Source organism: Euleptes europaea, chromosome 1, assembly GCF_029931775.1.
Source record: "Euleptes europaea isolate rEulEur1 chromosome 1, rEulEur1.hap1, whole genome shotgun sequence".
NCBI classification, from domain to species: domain Eukaryota; kingdom Metazoa; phylum Chordata; class Lepidosauria; order Squamata; family Sphaerodactylidae; genus Euleptes; species Euleptes europaea.
Window position 1 is genome coordinate 160389633 of NC_079312.1, and position 20635 is coordinate 160410267.

General features: G+C 42.9%; 1 protein-coding gene across 1 annotated transcript in view; it reads left to right on the top strand.

Annotated features, from left to right (window-relative positions):
* Window positions 1-7455: 7455 nt before the first annotated feature.
* The window catches only part of LOC130477155 (keratin, type II cytoskeletal 4-like), a 40424-nt gene continuing 27244 nt past the window's right edge, over window positions 7456-20635 (top strand). The window contains exons 1-7 of the mRNA XM_056849218.1: window positions 7456-8154; window positions 11115-11326; window positions 12073-12133; window positions 13287-13382; window positions 14174-14338; window positions 14482-14607; window positions 15261-15521. Coding sequence (XP_056705196.1) covers window positions 7504-8154; window positions 11115-11326; window positions 12073-12133; window positions 13287-13382; window positions 14174-14338; window positions 14482-14607; window positions 15261-15521 — 1572 coding nt within the window. The 5' untranslated portion in view covers window positions 7456-7503. The remainder of the gene's footprint in view (window positions 8155-11114; window positions 11327-12072; window positions 12134-13286; window positions 13383-14173; window positions 14339-14481; window positions 14608-15260; window positions 15522-20635) is intronic.

A 20635-nucleotide genomic window follows, 5' to 3' on the forward strand; every position in this document is an offset into this window, starting at 1 on the left:
TCAATGGGTTCCAAGCAGCTATCCAGAGAATAGTTTGCTTGTGTATTTATTTAAGTGATTTGTGGGCAGGCTCAATATATAGAATATCCATTTTAAAAAAGCCAACAGCCACAAAACCTAGCAAGAACAAGATTCAAACCATTACTCAAGTGGGGAAAAGATGGGGGAAAGGAAACCCGCCCACCCCGAGCATGGCAAACTGGTTCAGAGTGTTGGATTAGGATCTGAGTGACCCAAGTTCGTATCTACTCTGTGCCATCGAATGTCACTGGGTGACAATAGGCTGCTCTCTCTCTCTCTCTCTCTCTCTCTCTCTCTCTCTCTCTCTCTCTCTCTCTCTCTCTCTCTCTCTCTCTCAGTCTAACATACTTCGCAAGATTGTCGCTATGAGAATAAAACAGAGCTGTGGAGAATGATGTGGTAAACTACTTGGGGGTCCCATTGGGAAGACAAGCGGGACATAAATATCTAACTTGAATGTAAACAACTAAATAAACCAGCCTGTATTAAAAAATGCCTGTATTAAAAAATGCTTTGTCTTGGGATCTGAAACTGAGAAGATCAGGAACCAAGAGAAAGGTATTCCAAGATCCAAGGAACCAGTACAGAGAAGGCCTTTTTCATCATTAGGTGATGGCACACAGAGATCTCAGCAGATCTGACTTATCAAGCAGGCACATGTGGGAGTAAGAAGTTCCTTAAGTACCCTGGCCCCAAAGTGTTCAGGGCTCTAAAATTGAAACAAAAACAAAAAAAACCTGTGCTCTGTAGCTCTTCTAGTACTGGAGAGATACGTTCCTGATAACTTGCACCTGTTAATAGCCTAGCTGCTGTTCTAGGGTTACCAACCTCAAGGTGGGGTCTGGAGGTCTCCCCAAATTACAACTGAGCTCAGTGGTACAGAGATGTTCCCCTGGAGGGAATGAGAGCAACAGAGGGCAGACTCTATGGCAGGAGTGTCGAACTCATATGTTACAAGGGCCGGATATGACATAAATGTCACTTGGTTGGGCTGGGCCATGTGTACCCTACACTTTAATCCTAGGTTCTGGAGATAACAAACTTTATAGAAGACACAGCCAAAGCCAATTAATGATATTATTTTTACTTAAAATACAAACATGCTTGAAACGATAACACTCTGACAGTATTTTCTTTCATTTATCAGTCTTTGATCATTGACACCTTGGGGCTGGGGGAGGTGGCTGCCTCGGCTGGAGAGCCTGAAGCCAACTCGCCAACCCAGATCGGGAGCTGGGGTGGGTAGCTTCCTCAGCTGGCTTGCGGGCCGGATAAGAGCCCTCATGCTCTATGGTGTAGCACAGAGTCTAGGAGAAGCAGAAGTCCTAGAATGACATCACGTCTTTGCTGAACTCCCAATCCTTCCAAAACTCTGCCCTCCCCCTGCTTTGCTTCCAAATCTTCAGGAATTTTCCAAGCCAGAGCTGGGAACCCTAGACACAACTGAAGATTCCTTAGGGTCTGCCAAGGCAGCCCCTTGTAGAGTGCATTGCAGTAGTAACATAAGCGCGGCCATCCCGATCCAATGGGCAGGACAGGCAGCTGCCTGGGGCAGTGAAATTCTGTAGGCTTCAGGCTAATACCCCTTTCCCCTCTTTCTGTACTAATGAATGAAGTGAATGTCCTTTGTTTATTCATATGTATGGGACAGGGGATAGGAACTTCAACTGAGAAACATCTGGAAGAGGAAATGCAATTACTTATTTATTTATACAATCAGATACGTGAGGGGTGAGGTTAAACTAATTTTTGACTAGGACAGCAAGAGCTTGAGGTGGCCCTGCATAGAAGGCCAATTTCCCTGACATTTATCTCTTATCATCTCAAATGTTTGCAGTTTGCCAGGTGTTTTTTTTTTAAATCTGTGCACAAAAGCATATCTTTCTAGGGTTGGGCAAGGTGATTGTGATTGTGAAAGACATACTGAATTGTCATTAAAGGTAACAAACGACTGATGCATTCGGTCCTAAGCGTGATGGTTTCTTCATACCCATTATACAGATTGACACCAGGTCCCAGACCCGAAAATTAGCTGAATCCATGAAAACGTGGCATGGCTATATGCTCAGGATAAGATCGAGACCCAGTTTTGAAAGTTGCCTGCTTTGATCTGAATATCCCCATTTTGTCTTCGCTTTTCTTGATCAGTCTCAAATTGTGCATCAATTTCTCTTCCCTCGCATGTTTTCTCAGTAAAATGGATGCATTTTTCAATATTACTTCTGTGTCAGTGGTGTGCATGGCATTTAAATGGCAAATCGTGCATAAAAGGTGGTAAAATGGTTTTAAATTGTGCGGGGGCAGAGGGCCTTGGAGGAACCAGGCGTTGCTTTGCAGTAGGGTTGCCAACCACCAGGTGGTGTCCTGGAGATCTCCCAGAATTACAACTGATCTCCAGATTACAGAGGTCAGTTCCCCTGGAGGAAATGGCAGCTTTGAAGAGTGGACTCTATGGCATCACATCACTGCTGAGATCCCCCCAAACTCCACTCTCCCCAGGGCCCATACCCTAAATCTCCAGGAATTTCCCAACCCAGAGTCGGTACCCTGGGGACTACATTTCCCACAGTGCCCCAAATCGCACTCCCTTGGATGCTTTAGAAACTGCTGACAGAGAAAAAAAGAAAGAGTAAAAGAGACTCTCCTCCTGCCCACCTACTTAGTCCCTTGACCCGTTGGCCCCCTGCCCAGCCAGGCCAGCAAGAACAGCAGCAGCTATAGCACCTGTCCCAGTCGGTATGTATGTACCATGGTAAGTAGGGTGGAAGGGCCAAAGTATTTTTAAAAGTATACTTTTTTCTTGAAATGAAAACAAAGACCCTAACTTTAACCCAAACTTGCCCCATTGAATAGCACATTTTCCCATTTTGTGTGCCTTATTGCTAAACCAAACCAGTCCACTGGAGGCCTTTATTAATGTCCTGTTACATGTGTGAAATTGTGCCACTGAACATCACCGACACCACAGAAACCAAAATGACATCTGAATTCATGGTGCTGATGATAGAATTGCTCAGCATTACAGAGCACTTTTCAAGAGTTCAAAATACCGCAGGTACATTATTTCAGTCAACCTTTCAATAGCTGTATAAATTAGACCAGCAGTATTATCCCCTTATCACAGATGGCAGACTTTGACTATGAGAATAGCAAACCGCCCAGGGAATTTTTGTAAGTTCATGGGAGTCTGAGGTTCAGAAGTTGGGTTCCTCTGCACACCGTATGCCTATCGTTAGAAACAATTAAATAGGCTTATGTACTAGTTGTGTTTGCCAAAGGTACAGATTTCTTTGCATATAAATGGCAACACTTTTGACCTGTGTCATTGGCTATATTTGTCAAGAGATATAAAAAGAGTAATCACCCAAAAAGTTATTAAGGGTGCTTTCACACATACTGAATAATGCACTTTCAATCCACTTTCAATGCACTTTGCAAGTGCATTTTGCAAATGGATTTTGGTGTTTCACACAGTAAAATCCAGCTGCAAAGTGCATTGAAAGTGGATTGAAAGTGCATTATTCAGCATGTGTGAAAGTGCCCTAAGAATAGATAGCATATCATACTAGCATATCATACTGTGGAGGTTCAAATCCTGCTGTATCTTAATACCTGTAATGTCTTTCATTGTTGGTATTTAGAAGTTAGTCCCATTAAGGAGTCCACAGTCTATTGCTGGGTAGACTAGACCCCTTATAATTGTGGGCCAAACTACATGTACGTGTTTTGAAAGAGTTGGGCGTATTGAGTTGAGTGGAGTATTCTGTGCAGGTGGAACAGCAAAAATGGAGAAATAACTCATCACAAGCGCTGCTTCATTGTGGGAAAATGGCTTGGGTGGGGGGGAAGGCAGGATCCCTCCCTCCCCATACAGTGGCATTCCAAGCCTGTTTGGGCTTTCCTTTTTTTTTCTTCCCAAAAACCATTCCCCATAGATGCTGTGTGGCTGCAGGGAACCTGAGTTGCGTCCAGGGTGACTGGATCCAGCTCTTTAAAAACACGAATGGGTAGTCTAGCCTTGAAAGAGAATGCAAAATCTGTTCCACCTTCTGACAGATGCTATCCAATTAGTGTTGTTGCATTCAGCAATAACCAAGGATGAATGTATGGATGATCATCCTGGAATAATTTAATAATCTCATTAAAAAAAACAAGGACCACACAGACAGAGTGACCTAGTAGATACCTAAGTTCATGTTTCAGGCTTCTCTCTCAGCTTCTTCCTGTCCTTACTTCCTTTGGGAATCAAGCTGTGTCCAGATAACTTGATAACTACACAACCCTCCCAAGCAGTGTCCAGATAGACTCAATGACCTCATAACCATCTGAAGTTGTGTCTAGACAAAAATAAAGTTGCCAGGTTCCCTCTGGCCACCGGCAGGGGATGGAGGGAGAGTAGGATTGTCAGATCAAGGTTGGGAAACTCCTGGAGATTTGGGGAGTGAGCTTGGAGAGGACAGGCACCTCAGTGGGATACAATGCCATAGAGACCACCCTCCAAAGCATCAATTTTCTCCAGGGGAATTGATTGCTGGAGTCTGGAGATATGCTGTAATTCTGGGAGATCCCCTGCTCCCACCTGGAGGCTCAAAAGAAAAAACCCCAGCAACTATGGCCAAATCTAAATCACAATGACATGTAAATTTCATTAGCTCAACCACTATAAATAACATGTATGGTATACAAATTCTGTATGTTTATTACTACACAATTAGATAACTAATAACACTGTAGTGCCAATAATAGCAATCAAATAACAACAATGTAAACAACTTGTATAAGATAGAAAGTCCAATTGGTAAAGTCCAATTGGCGGAAGCATCCAAACTCCAATGGAAGGCAAAAAAGCCCACTTCAATCAAAAATGGAAAGCAGTGAAAAATGACCAAAATCAGCCCCAAAGGGCGGAGTGGCAAGACAGGACAGGTATATCCTATTGCACATTACTTTAATCAGTTGCATTCCAATAGGTCCCATTCACTCCTTCAACACTCCTCCAGTGTCGGAGCCGAATCAATATCAACATATGCTTAACAGAGATCTATCAAATAATGAAAATATTATACACAAATCTTGTTGCAGCAAGATTTTTTTTTATGTTCTGTCTTGTGTATTTTTTCTGCTGTTATTTCCACGTGGCAAAAAATTTAAGGGTTCCATGAATAGGGGTCACCTGTTGCTAGTTCAAACCTTTATTATGACTTTTTCAGCCAGTGATTCGTGACCTAAAGAGACCTATCCAAGAAAACAAGTCAAATCAAAAGCAAAATAAATCTTGCTTCTTGTTGCTGCAAGATTTTTTCTATGTTCTGTCTTGCGTATTTTTTCTGCTGGTATTTCCACACAACAAAACAATTTAAGGGTTCCATGAATAAGGCACACCTGTTGCTAGTTAAAACCTTTATTATGAGCTCTTCAGTCAGTGATTCGTGAATGATTAGGATGCTTTTTGGGGGAAGAGTGTTAATACCCATCTCCAAAGAATGGTATGTAGTCATATGTATTTTGTATGGTATGCACTAAGTATTTAAGTGTATTGTATATTATAATATTTTCATTATTTGATAGATCTCTGTTAAGCATATGTTGATATTGATTTGGCTCTGACATTGGAGAAGCAAAGTGCTGAAGGAGTGAATGGACCTACTGATTAAAGTAATGTGTCTTGCCACTCCACCCTTTGGGGCTGATTCTGGACATTTTTCACTGCTTTCCATTTTCAATTGAAATGGGCTTTTTTGCCTTCCATTGGCATTCGGATGCTTCCCCCTTCCGTTATACATCGGAGTTTCACTTGCAAGTCCAGCATTTTGGAGGTGGTGACTTTCCAACTTTGGCCTCAGACTTTACAAACTGGACTTTCTATCTTATACACGTTGTTTACATTGTTGTTATTTGATTGCTATTATTGGTACTACAGTGTGTTATTAGTTATCTAATTGTGTAGTAATAAACATATAGAATTTGTATACCATACATGTTATTTATAGTGGTTGAACTAATGAAATTTACATGTTATTGTGATTTAGATTTGGCCATAAAAAAGGTAAAGGTCCCCTGTGCAAGCACCAGGTCATTCCTGACCCATGGGGTGACACCACATCCCGATGTTTACTAGGCAGACTTTGTTTACGGGGTGGTTTGCCAGTGCCTTCCCCAGTCATATTTCCTTTACCCCCAGCAAGCTGGGTACTCACTTTACCGACCTCGGAAGGATGGAAGGCTAAGTCAACCTTGAGCTAGCTACCTAAAACCGACTTCCATCGAGATCGAACTCAGGTTGTAAGCAGAGCTTGGACTGCAGTACTGCATTTTACCACTCTGCACCACGGGGCTCTTAGATTTGGCCATAGTTGCTGGGTTTTCCTTGTGGGTGCCCACCTGGAGGCTGGCATCCCTATAAACTCGATGACCATATATTATTATTTGTTCAGATGTGGTCTAGTTTTTTATATTGTAGCAACCTGCTTAAAACTACTGCTTAAAACTAATAAGAAGCAGTATGAGAGAGATTATGATCCTCAGAGACTATGTCCAGAAACACTTGATGATCACGTAATCACCTGAAGTTGAGTCCAGATTCATGTAATAACCACATAATTTTCTGGAATGGCATCTGATTCAATTAATAGCCACATAATCATCTGAAGGTGTGCCCAGACATGCTTAGCGACCACATAACCATCTGGAGCGAACTCCAGAAAATTACCACATAATTTTCGGTGGCTGCATCTGGATGATTGCCTGATTGCCACATGACATTCAGATATTTTAAAAGACTGCTTCCTTTCATGTATTCCCCAGGTTCAGTAGTCATTCCATTGTTAATGCATTATCGAGAAGTGCTACGCTCATCCGAGGTATTCATTAATGTTTCCTGTGCTTTTGTTTAGTTGGGTTTACATCACTTTCGGGTTATTTGCTCTGGGTGCCACACCAGGTTGTATGGCCTAGCTTGCATATCTTAGCCCCGTGAAGACCTAAGTCGCAAGTCTGCAAAATGTTCTCTCTTGCATGGTAAAAAAGACAAGCCGGGATGGTGACATGGTAAAACCCATAGGAGGCAAAATGCAAAGGACCTCTCTGAAATCTTTTCGCTCAAGCCTAATTGCTCTATGGAAAACAGACTAATTAGTTAATACAATATCATCTTCATGATGGCTTGCAAGGCAAGCAACTTTTTTCAATTGCAGATTACTTCATCTGCATAAAGGTAGCTTTCTTTGATGTCTTTTTTTGATTGCACATTGAAAAAAACACACATTTACCATTCAGTACCTCCACATAAACCAATCCTGTGGATAGCATGGGCTGATTTGATTGTTATCTTTTAGCCAAGCCCAGGTCTTCCAACATATATAAAGAAGGATTTCGGATGGTCATATCAAAGGGGTTCTGTTCTCTTTCCCTCTCTGGGAACCTTTTTTCCGGCATCTCCTGGTTTGCTTCTGCAATCTCGGTCCCACTTCTGAAGAGGCCATCATGAGTCGGCAGTACAGTTCCAGATCCTTTAATGGAAGACGGAGTTACTCATCCCCCTCAGCCATCAGCACTGGATTTAGGGATGGAATCAGAAGCGGCGGCTACACCAGCATAAGCCACTATAATATTGGGCGAAACAGGAAACTTTCTGGTGGAGGTCTTAGTGGATATGGAGGAAGCACTGGCGGATATAGTACAGGCTTTAGGGATTATAGCAGCTTAGCTCTGGATTTGGGTCCTGGAAGTGGCAGGTCTGGCGGTTTTAGCAGCGTGAGTGCAGGAGGCCACAGTCGAATTGGAGGATACAGCAGCCAAAGCCTTGGAGGTTTTAACAATAGTGGCATCAGGCGCGGGGGCTTCAGCAGTCGCAGTCTTGGTGGTGGTTATAGCAGAAGCTATAGGATTTCAGGCTTTGGGAGCCAAAGCCTGGGCAGCAGCTTCTATAGCAGAGGGGCGGTTGCTGGTGATAGTGGACTGTACGAGCCCCTCAGCCGCTACGGGGTGAGTGGCGGGATCCACGGGGTCCGAGTCAATGCGAGCCTCTTGCGGCCCCTCTGCATACAGGTGGACCCGGAGATCTCTCGAGTGAAAGAGGAGGAGAGAGATCAGATCAAAACCCTCAATGACCAGTTTGCTGGTTTCATTGACAAGGTGAGGATATATGCTTATTCTCTGTTAATTTTAATGTATTTTTTTTAATATGACCTATTAAAGGGCAGTAAAGGAACAAAAATCAACTCAAAGAGAGCCAGCATGGTGTAGTGGTTAAGAGCAGTGGTTTAGAGCAGTAAACTCTGATCTGGAGAACCGGGTTTGATTCCCCACACCTCCACATGAGTGGCGGAGGCTAATCTGGTGAACTGGATTTGTTTCCCCACTCCTACACACAAAGCCAGCTGGGTGACCTTGGGCAAGTTACAGCTCTGTTCGAGCTCTCTCAACCCCACCTACCTCACAGGGTGTCTGTTGTGGGGAGGGGGAGGGAAGGTGATTGTAAGCCGGTTTGAATCTCCCTTAAGTGGTAGAGAAAGTCGGCATATAAAAACCAACCCTTCTTCTTCTCCTACACCAATTTTTGCTGAATGGAAAAAAAAACTTAAGAATGATAATCTTTAGTACTTACATTTGACAGTTTTCAGCAAGCTTTCACCCAAACTGTCAGCTAAGTATTATGGAACTAATACTCTTACGTAAGGTTATTCTTTGATAGACTCTGTTGTGTTTCTTGGAGGCAATAGCCTAATGAGTAATGCTGATGTACAACTGCCATTTGTTTTATTTGGATAGAATTCAGTATACAGAGGACATTTTTACAACCCATCAAACGTTTTGATCATCAGTCCCATGGAAGCAAATAGGGGTTGGAGACCAGCAGAGTCTCATAACTTGCACTCATCATTGGGTCACCACAGTAGTAATAATGTGCAAAAATACAAAAAAATAATAATCCTATGGCTTCCCTACAACATTGGCGGAGTAATTCAAAAGTCTCTACGATATAGCATTTTCAAATCAATTGGCTCTGCAAAGTTTATTCTAAAGACACCAATTGTTTGGTATGATGTGGAAGGAATGAGAGCAGGTTAAAAGATAACTGGTTTCAAAATGAATTCAGTTAGGAAAGTTTCATTGCCTGCCTCTGAGCATCTACAGAGTAAAATTCTGAAAATCTGCAGGAGCTCTCTTCCTGCCCCTCCTCTCTTCAGATTGCTCTTTGAACACAACAGAATTGATTAGAAACATGCTCTAAACTCTTTAAAAGGGGGGGGGGACAGAGATTATTGAATTTCAGGGAGAAATTGGGTAAAGAGGAATCAAGAGGATTTCTCTTAACAACCCTACTTAATTGGATTGATTTAACCATTTAAAAAAAAAACTGATCAACTAAAAAAAATATTCAGAGTAATGACATAAATTTTCAATCTTTTTGTTTAAAGTATTTAAATATATACATTTGTAATTCCTGGTGTATATTGCAGATGCCAGGGCCCATCTTAGAAGAGGAATCCCTTTCTGTATCATAAAAAGTTGAACAGATGATGCATGTTCTCAATTCATGCATCAAGAATGCTTCTTCCCCTTACAACAACCATTTGCTTTTCTCAGCTGAAATTATTTGCAGATGTTATAGATTAATCAACTCTCAACTCGCACAATTGATCTATGATTCCCTTTACTGAGCAACAGCCCTGATATATGTTTGTGCTCCCAATTATATACTCCTCTCCTGCTCACAACCTGAGTTCGATCTCAACAGAAGTCGGTTTCAGGTAGCCGGCTCAAGGCTGACTCAGCCTTCCATCCTTCCGAGGTCAGTAAAATGAATACCCAGCTTGCTGGGCGTAAAGGGAAGATGACTGGGGAAGGCACTGGCAAACCTTACCCCGTAAACAAAGTCTGCCTAGTAAACGTTGGGATGTGACGTCATCCCATGGGTCAGGAATGACCCAGTGCTTGCACAGGGGACCTTTTCCTTTTAACTGGAAATTAGAGCTAGAATCTCGGTTGTTTTCACACATCAAATGCACCAGATAGATTGTTGGTAAGAAACCTGTGGCACTTGTTGGGTTGATTTCTTGTCTAAATCAGATACTAATTGGATTTATTTTAACCTGGAAGTTCATCATCGCTGGATATGTCTGTCTGAAGCCCACTCTAATAGACACACATTGTTTTGAGAAGCTGGTGTGGTTTTCTCCCAACCATCACACAGTCCAGACTTCACAGCCTATTTCACATATCTAGATGCTGCATTCAGCTTCTGCTGTCCACATTAGTAGGCCGAATGCTAGAGTATCATGCTTCTCCCACTCCCAAGGAGTGTGTTTCACTCTCAGGGAAGTATTTATTATGGAGCTGATTACTAAATATTACTAAAGAACCTTGGAATGTCTACATAATCTCACTGTCCTGTCCCCACACCCTTCAGACTTTAGCTGGGCAGTTCTTTATATGAATATTCAATTTCTTTCTAGTTAGCATATAGTTATAGTGTGCTGTACTTTAGGGCTGTGTTAATGGATACTATTTCCCTCTTGATGTGTCCTGCATTTTCATCTCACAACATTGTTTGCTTAATTAAAAACATGGATGTCCCATCTCCTTTCTAGCTGTCACAGGAGATGGAAAAACCATCAGAAGGTGTGGCATCATGCACCCTCCAACTATACTTTAGCAGCAAGGATATTTTATGACAATTTTCTTAGCAAAGCGTTTCTTTATGTTTATGGCTATCCATAACAATATTGTATAGTGTAAGCCACATCTCTTTATACTCAGGTTCCAAGCTCTTCAAACTGTGATGAACTTTCCTAGAAATAAGCTTCCCCTTGGATTTTCATTATAAGAAATGCCTCATTTGCATTAAAGAAGAAAGGAATGATTATATCCCATAACATGAGGCCATATAACATATGGAACAAATGATTGTTTGGGATTTAATGTTATGATTTCTTTATTTTCTAGGCCACTCTTTTCTCTGTTTTGTAAATGCATCAAATGGGAATGCAGGAGGAGTCCAATTTGATTTAGGAACTCAAGATTTTTTATGCAATAGGTGTCTTTACAATTTGTAATGGCATGGTATCACTTTGGCTCCTGTTTTATTGCAGGTTAGACACTTGGAACAACAGAACAAACTTTTGGAAACTAAGTGGACCTGCCTCCAACAAACAGAACCTGATCAAAAGAAAAACATTGAACCTCTGTTTGACAACTACATTGCCACCCTGAATAGGCAGCTGGGGATTTTGTTGAACGAACGGGAACAGCTGCAGTTGGAGCAAGCTAAATTTCAGGATCTGGTTGAAGAATACAAAAACAGGTAACTGAGTGTAAAAGTAGCAAGAAGTTGCATATTTCCAAGGTCCAGTCTACTCCTTGTTTCCTCTGACATGGAAATGCTTAACTTCCAGCTGTGTCTATGTATGATGCTTGTAGTTAGTCCTTAGACCCTTCTTATGTTAGTGAAACAAACTTTTCAGCAATAGAATCTAGCAGACATAAAGAGGACTACAGTATACATGAGACAGTGAAAGAACTTGCATGCAAAAGTTGATCCCTATCTGGACAATTTGCCTGCCTTTGGCATTAATGGTGTGATTGCCAACCTCCAGGTACTAGCTGGAGATCTGCTATTTCAACTGATCTCCTGCCGATAGAGATCAGTTCACCTGGAGAAAATGGCCACTTTGGTAATTGGACTCTATAGCATTGAAGTCCCTCTCCTCCCTAAACCCCGCCCTCCTCAAGCTCCGCCCCAAAACCTCCCACCAGTGGCAAAAAGGGACCTGGCAACCCTAAATCAAAAGCTGCTTGAGAGAACTTGAAAGTAGTAGAAAGGGAAATTGTTAAATAGCCCCTCTTCCCTGATTCAAGTCTCCTCCTTTAAATCACAGCCTTGGTAGATGGTTTATGTTAGAAAAACCCGCACAATGACATGTAATCTGTAGGATGAGCCCAATGTTGTCTGTCCCCCATCCATCCTGCTTTTCCCTGTTTGCACTACAGTTATGTAGATATGGCAGTACAAACTCTCAGGGACCTTTCTCTTTTTCTTTTCATTTAAAGCTATGAAGAGGAAATTAATCGACGCATGTCTTCGGAAAACCAATTTGTCGAGCTGAAAAAGGTTAGTCAAGGCATTGGAGGATGGGGAACGGGCATCACAATCCTATTATAAACTTCCAGAAGGGTTTGCCTGGCCTGTAAAGGAAACAGAATGATTGTCTACAAGGGCCTTTGATGAGATCAGACTAGGCAATTCTTATGTTTTTATGCGATAGTGGCCCATGATATCTGCATTTCACTGATGGATAGAGTAAGACAGTTCCCCAAAGAATATGCCGCCTGCCGGTTGATATCAGTGGAGACCAGAAAAATTGAGTTACCCCCATAGCAATCTAAGAAACAACATCTGAGGCAGAGTAACACGTGGCTTTCCCCTGCTTAGCTCCCAAAGATCTTTAGTCCTGGGAGCAAGAGGTGAAGGCATACACCACCCAGCACCCATAATTCCAGCACATGAGACAGAGTGGCATTTGTTCCTTCCCACTTAGCCCTCAATGTTAGAGCTCTCATTCTAGGAGGAAGGGTTTAGAGTGTGCCCCACCCAAACAAATCTAACAAAATGTGTATGTGTGTGTTAAGTTACTTCTGACTTATGGCAACCCTATGAATTAATGACCTCCAAAATCTCCTATTGTTAACAGCCTTGCTCAGACCTTGTAAACTGAGTACCGTGATTTCCTTGATTAAGTCTACCCATCGCATGTTGGGTCTTCCTCTTTTCCTCCTGCTTTCAACTTCAACATTATTGTCTTTTACAGTGACTCTTGTCTTCTCACAATGTGACCAAAGCCTTAGTTTAGTCATTTTAGCTTCAGGGGAAGAGTTCTGGCTTGATTTGATCTAGAACCCACCTATTTGTCTTTTTGAGACACTCCATGCTATCCATCAAACTCTGCTCCAACACCACATTTCAAATGAATCAACATGGAATTACATGATCATACATTTCACTGTATGTTATGGTATACATATCAGGTAGCTGCAGACCAGCGGAGGCACTGTCTTTGTGACTTTGTCTCCTTCATCCCAATTCTACTTTGGATAAGAAGAATTTGCTGCTTTAATATAAAAAATATGCAGTTGATTTAATGGGCCATCAGAGAGGAAGTCTCAAGGGAACTGCGGGAAAATTTTGTACACATTGCTTCCCTCTCCCTCTATTTTTTCCAACCACTGTTTGCTCAAAGTTGCAAAAAGCATTTATTCTCTTTCAGGATGTCGATGGTGCATACGCTTCTAAGGTGGAGCTGGAGGTGAAACTGGAAACCCTAAGACAGGACCTAGAATTCTTCAAATGTTTCTATGACACAGTAAATAATTTTTATGCCGAAATTATTCTTTCTTTCTCTTTTGAAAAGCAGTAATTAGGGAGGAGGAAGGTGCTTATTTCCTTCTGTGCATCCAATGTGAAAAGACAGAAAAGACCCCGACTTCTCCCCAAAAGACTGCAGGGAAGGGAGGGTTGTTGTCTCCTTTTGTGCTAGGCTCTGGAAAATGCAAAGACTGTGATTTCTGCCATCTCTGAAATTTGGCACAAACTTCTTCCCTCCCTTAATCTCACTCTGAATTTTGGGGTAGAAAAGGGTCATCAGCAACCTCAAACATTGGCAGGCAATTAATCCATCTTTCTCTGCAATTGCCCATGCAGCACATAAAGTTAAAAGGTAAAGGTAGTCCCCTGTGTAAGCACCAAGTCATTATTGACTCACGGGGTGATGTCACATCTCGATGTTTAATAGGCAGACTATGTTTTATGGGGTGGTTTGCCATTGCCTTCCCCAGTCATCTACACTTTACCCCCAGCAAGCTGGGTACTTATTTTACCGACCTCAGAAGGACAGAAGGCTGAGTCAACCTTGAGCTGGCTACCTGAAACTGACTTATATCGGGATTGAACTCAGGTCGTGAGCAGAGCTTTTGACTGCAGTTCTACAGTTTACCACTTAATTTTATCTATTTCCTAGTAATTTTTGAAAATATAAGGTTTTAGGTTATTAGATTTGTACCTTGATATTGTCTGGTTTATGACTGCAATAAAATTATTATTATTAGTAGTAGTAGTAGTAGTGAAATTGCTGAAAGTCTTGTCTCATTTTTGCAGGAACTGGAGATCTTGCATTCCATGACTTATGACACCAGTGTTGTTGTTTCCATGGACAACAATCGAGAGTTCGACATGGAGGGTATCATTGCTGCTGTGAAAAATCAGTATGAGGATATTGCGCAGAGGAGCAAGGATGAAGTCAATATTCTGTATGCATCCAAGGTAAGCTGTGTGTAGAATGACCTGAGGTCTAGGGAAGTGAGTTGCATTGATTGCCACTGAAGTGATATGGTTGAAATGTAGTCAAAAGTTGGTGGCAGAATGAATACAAAAAATAAAGCACTCAATTTCCTCATAAAATTTAGTACCAAGAGCTGCAGGACACCTGGGGACGTCACTGCAACAACGTGACTAGCAGCCGTCAAGAGATCCAAGACCTGAATGCCCTTATCAAGAGACTCAAGGCTGATATGGAAAATGCAAAAAAACAGGTAAGACATGAAGTTTGTGCAGAAAAGTAAGGGATGGGAGGAAGACCTGAAATAAAATGGCATTCATAACTTAAACTGTAATATTAATGTTAATTAAATTGTAATATTGAGAGCTAGCATGGTATAGTAGTTAAGAGCAGCGGACTCTAATCTGATTCCCCACTCTTTCACATGAAGCCTGCTGGGTGACCTTGGGCCAGTCACAATTCATTGAGAACTCTCTCAGCCTCACTTACTCACAAGAGATAGTGTTGGTGTGAGGGAAATTGTACAGATTATGCATAGATTACACACACACACACTCCAAATTCAGTATGAGGTAGCCACTGGAAACAAAAGTGTGGATCTAACATTTAGCCTAAGAAGGCTTTCTCCAACTTCAGTGGCTCTTCCATTGGAGGAAGGCTATACTTGGGCTGGAAGAAGGCTTCAGACATTGCTCAGTGGTAGGATAGGGTTAGGATCTACACCATTATGCTAGAATAGGTAGCCTTCTTCTGATCCAGCAAGGCAATTCCTATGCTCTTCTATTAAGTTCCTGAACTATACTCCATCCAGACTGTTTACATATCTAGAAGAATTAGAAGGTAAGCACCTCAATAATGATACTGAATATGGGTCTCCTGTGGTAACTTCTTTTTTTGTCTGTCAAGGTTGAGGCATTACAGGCATCTATTGCTGAAACTGAGGAACGAGGGGAGAGCGCCCTGAAAGATGCCAAAGATAAACATGCTGAGGTGGAGCATGCCATGCAGACTGCGAAGGACGAGCTTGCTCGCCTGCTAAGAGATTACCAGGAACTGCTGAATGTCAAGATGGCTTTGGATATTGAGATTGCAATGTACAAGACGCTGCTGGAGGGAGAGGAGAACAGGTGGGTGAAAAAGAAACACTGCAATGTTACTAACATTGCTGTTGGAATGCTAATATCCATTGTTAATATCCATTCATCAAGGGGTGATGAATTAATTAGCTGGCACTTAGAATCCATGAAGGAGTACGGTATCAACTACCTACCTTGCTAAATTTATTGTTAACTATTAATCAACTCTGGATTATGGCCAAGGATTGTTGAACCACACAAGGCGATACATGACAGCATTGCCTTAAAATGTATTAACATCCCTCAAGGTTTTATTTCCAAAGTGATATTAGAAAACAGCTGGAATGCAAAACTTTGAATGTTACAAAACATTACCAAATTTTACATTTCCCCCCATTGCTATAGATTTCCATAGGACTGGATTTCTGGAACATTAACAAATATCCCTTTCCTTTCTCCTCCAGGTTATGCAATTCTACTTCTGTTAACATATGTAAGTAACTTATGCTGCAACCTTATGTACACATAGTTGGGAATAAACTGAACATGGTGGGTCTTGCCTCATATTAAAATTGCATAGGATTAGGTGACATAAAATCCATGTTATATTGTCACAAATAGAGACATATCACCAGAAACATTACAGTGAAGCCACATAAGCGTGAAGATCAGTGTGATGTAGTGGTTAGAGTGTCCAACCAGGATCTGGGAGACCAAGGTTCAAATCCCTGTTCTGCCATGAAAGCTTGTTGGGGGACCTCGGGCCAGTCGCACACTCTTAATTTAACCTACTTCACAGGGTTGTTAGGATAAAATGGAGAGAGGGAGACTGCATGGGGGCCCCCATTGGGGAGAAAGCCAGATTAAAAGTTACTGAACAAATAAAGTAATTTTGATACTGCAAAATTCCAAAAATTAAGTATAATTCCAAATCGAAGTCCCATTTGTTTAAAGTTAATTTAAATGGAATAGTCAAGTAACAGGTGCCCTCATGCTCCTCTAGGCCTAGATTCTAGGGTGACCACTAGGGTTGCCAACTGCCAGGTAGTAGCAGGAGATCTCCTGCTAATTCAACTGATCTCCAGCCGATATAGATCAGATCACCTGGAGAAAAATGGCCACTTTGACAATTGAACTCTATGGCATTGAAGTCCCTCCCCTCCCCAAACCCCGCCCTTCTCAGGCTGTGCCCCAAAAATCTCCAACCGGTGGGGAAGAGGGACCTGGCAACCCTAGTGACCATGGACAAATGACCCATTGCAAACAGAGAGGTTATACCTGGCTGCCCAGTACAGCATTATCAAACCCTATCTCCCAAATCCATAATTGAATGCTGCTGCCATTGATGAAGATAAACAACAAAGAAGGAACAGGGCAGACAATAAAAAGCTATGACATGGAGAACCTAAGCATAAATATGATTAGTAAGGGGTTGACTGACTCAGGACCAGAGCTCTACAGCCATCTGACATCTTCCCCTCCCCTTGAGTCATCAACCTCCAGGTACCAGCTGTACCTGGAGATCTCCTGCTGTTACAACTGATCTCCAGCCGATAGAGATCAGTTACCCTGGAGAAAATGGCTGCCTTGGCAATTGGACTCTATGACATTGAAGTCCCTCCCCTCCCCAAACCCTGCCCTCCTCAGGCTCCGCCCCCAAAATCTCCAGGTATTTCCCAACCCAGCATTTCCCAACCCTACCTCCCCCATCCCTTGTGAGGCAATTGGGTGGGAAAAACATGCCTCTTTCCTCTGATATCTCAATAAGGAAAGGCACTAAAAGCTTATTTTTTAAACCCTAGAAATTCAGAGGGGGCACAGCATATTTCTAAGGGGGCCATGCCCCCAAATACCCCTGTATCTACAGGGCTGCATGCACAATACTGTATTTCCCTGTTTGTGGCCTCAGATATGTGTGCCTGAGTAACAAAATATTTGTATTTCTTCTCTTACAGCTGTAACTGGCAGACCTATACATGATGGCAGAATTCGTGGAGAAGGGTTTGGAGTGAGAGGAGAATATGGCTCAGCATCAGGAGGAATACCCAGTACCAGAAACCCCAGGCATCACAGAACTGGCTACAGTTCTAGAAGTGGAGGAGTTCCTTCTAGAAGCTCAGCTGGCTCTGGATTTGGGCACTCGCCTACCAGTATTGGTGTAGGAAGCAGTGGTGGTGATAGTCCTAGGAGCAGGGGATACAGTTCCAGAAGTGGGGGTCACGGTCCACACAGGGCACGCATTTCCTCTGCCGGTGATTCTCCAACCACCTCCAGGGAAATCCGCCGCAGCTCTTCCCGTGAAGGGCGTCCTTCTGACCATACGAGGGCCGCTGACCACACAAGAAGTGGGATTCATGGCTATTCCTCTGGTGCCAGTAGATCTGCTGATGCCAGAGTGGATCGCAGAGATGCGAGTGGAAGCCGGGGGGTAGCACATGCAGGGTACTGCTCCATCATTAGATAAACTTCAGGCCCAGAATGTTGTTTGGGGAGGGGGGCATGTTCTTCTGCCGGCTGATAAAAAGCAACTATCCATTATGCGTCAGTGCAATTGGTTAGGAAACCCATAAACGAGAGCTCTGTACATTCAATTCCTTTCAGCCTTTAGTATCTTTGTACGTCAGTAGATACGTTGACCTAGAACACCCCGACTGAATCTTCACCCCTCCAAAAATGGAAATCAGAGATGATCTACATGGTATGGTTGTTGCTGCCAGGATGCCACGAAATAGGCTCTTCCCCCACTTTCAGCCGTAACATTTACAAGCTCTTATCATAAATGTGGCAGCATCGCATTAGAGTATCCATGACTCTACTCCATATCAGTGGAGGCGGCTAGGACATGCACATGGGTGAATGCGCACCAACATGATGATCCTTTCCACATGGTAAGAGCTTGAAAATATTATGGCAGGGGATGGAAGTCGATCATTTATTTTGGAGGCGTTTTTAGCAGTACCGCTCCCCACGCCATGACCACAATATGCAGACTCGTTTTAAGCCCCATTGATTTCAAAGGGTTTACTTTTACTCTGCAGAAGCAAAATACAGTGGGGGGAGAGGGGAGAGGAGGGATTTTACTTCTCCTCATCCTGTTTAGGCATACTGATCTGGAGTAGGAATCCTTTTGCCTAACACCCCTTGATTCAAACACTGAAATCAATGGGACTTACTGTGGTCGAGTTGCTCAAGATCATCTTTATGAAGTTTATTTATCTATCAGCACCCTTTAACCAGCCCCCTGAACTGACAACTAAATCAATGAATTGGAAAATGCAATCTAATGGGCGACACAGGAGTTTTAGAACCTATATTAGTGATTATGAATGAATGCAGAACTATGGGGATGTAGTTTTTCCAAGTGGGGCAGGAGAACCAAGCGGGTGCTATTGGCTGCTATAGACTCTGATATCTGCTGATTTCCCTTAAGCAAGGCAGCTTGGGCTTTCTTCTTTGCCACCAGGCTCCAAGCCTTCAGCTGGCTTGATTCTTGCCTGCATGTCTCCAGAATACTTATCTGGCCTTGGGTCTGAGTGCCTGATGGCTCAGGCTGTTACTTGCATTCCAGTACTTCACTCCTGGTAGCGTTCTTCCTGTTCTTATGCTTTGTGAAGTGCTTCGGGAACTGGATTTGATCATTTTGGGGGGCAGCGACCTGTGATTATGGCATATGATGCAGCAACCTAGCTGAAGCTGAGCAGGTCTAGGTCTAGTGAGTATCTGGATGGGAGACGACCTGGAAACCTGATGCATACTGCTGTGCATTCCATGGAAGAAAGGCAGGAGGCATATTTTTATGTCTAATAACAAAGCCCTGGCCCCAGAGCAGATAATGAAAGCAGCCCACTACGGAGTTTCTCCATGACCACCATATTAGGGGAACCTCCTTGCAAAAAGAATATGCTGCACATACATAGGCCCCACAGAGAAACATGAGGTAGGCGCCTTCCCATCCAATGAGGTTACTAGCAGACATGGTAGGCCTTAGTGAAGTGTTCAGTTCCCCCATCGAAGTATCGAATGAGTTTAGGGGCGTGTTAGAGGTAGTTGTGATGTGTTAAGTGGGGAGGGGAGAAATTAAAAGGAGGGGAAACGAGGATAGGGGGCTCTGTAGGGGGATGGGGATGGCAGGGGGTGATAGAAAGGGTGTGAAGGGTGGAAGGGGTAATCTGGGGAAAGGGGAAGGTGGCGGTGCTGTGGGGGAAAGGATAATGAGGTGATGGGTAGGGGAACAAGAAGGGTGGAGATGGGGAAGAGGAGAGAATCAGAAAAGCCATGGTGGAGGGGCTGTTGTAGGGGATGCTATGTGGTGATGGGCCGCATGTGGGGAGAATGGGAGCATGCAGCGGGGATAGTGAAATGGCAGAATTAAAGGGGAAAGACAGGCAAAGCAACAAAAGTATGGGTTGAAGGAGAACAGAGATCTAAAGCACATGGAGAACAATTGTTTTTATCTCAGTCCAATCAACTCCATAATTCATGTCTCTGGGCTTATATACACTACCAACATGTATCATTTTTCATTGTCACAGCTAAGCAATTTTACTCCGTAGCATAGATACACTACCCTTCTCCCATTCACTGGAGATTTGAATGCTACTCCTTCAAACGGATTTAATTGTCACCAGATTTCCCAGGATTCTTTAGGTGACCATGGCAATTAATGTTTCATGAAACTGGCGTTAATTCTGTAGTGCAGATACACCTCCAGTCTCTCTGCTGTAGCCGCCTGCCTTCTTCAGCCAAAGGAGCTGCAACAGCGAAATCGGTTTCTGATCACTTGAACAAAGCACTTGCATTTGATGTTATCTCTGCTTTTCTGCTCAATATGCATGGAAGAAAGGTGGTTGATTTTTATATATTTAAGTGGTTATTATTAACCTCCCCCCCCCCCCTTTGCATATCCATCACTTGTCAAATGTTTCTTCCCCTCCCCTTGGTCTTGCAAATAAATCATAGCTGGAATTAATCTTGTGTCACAGAATCGTTTTTGAAGTGTGAGTGGGCTTGGCGCCAACTGTGAGGAGGATTCCAAGTTACCGCACTTGCTGCCTAAATTTCAGGACGCAGTTGTATTTCCCATCTCTAGCAGTACAGTGGCAGAGAGGGAATTTGAACCCGGGTTTCCCAGATCCTAGTCTGACATTTTAACCACTGCATCACACTGGCTCTATATAAAGAACAGAAAGCCATGCACTGAACCTA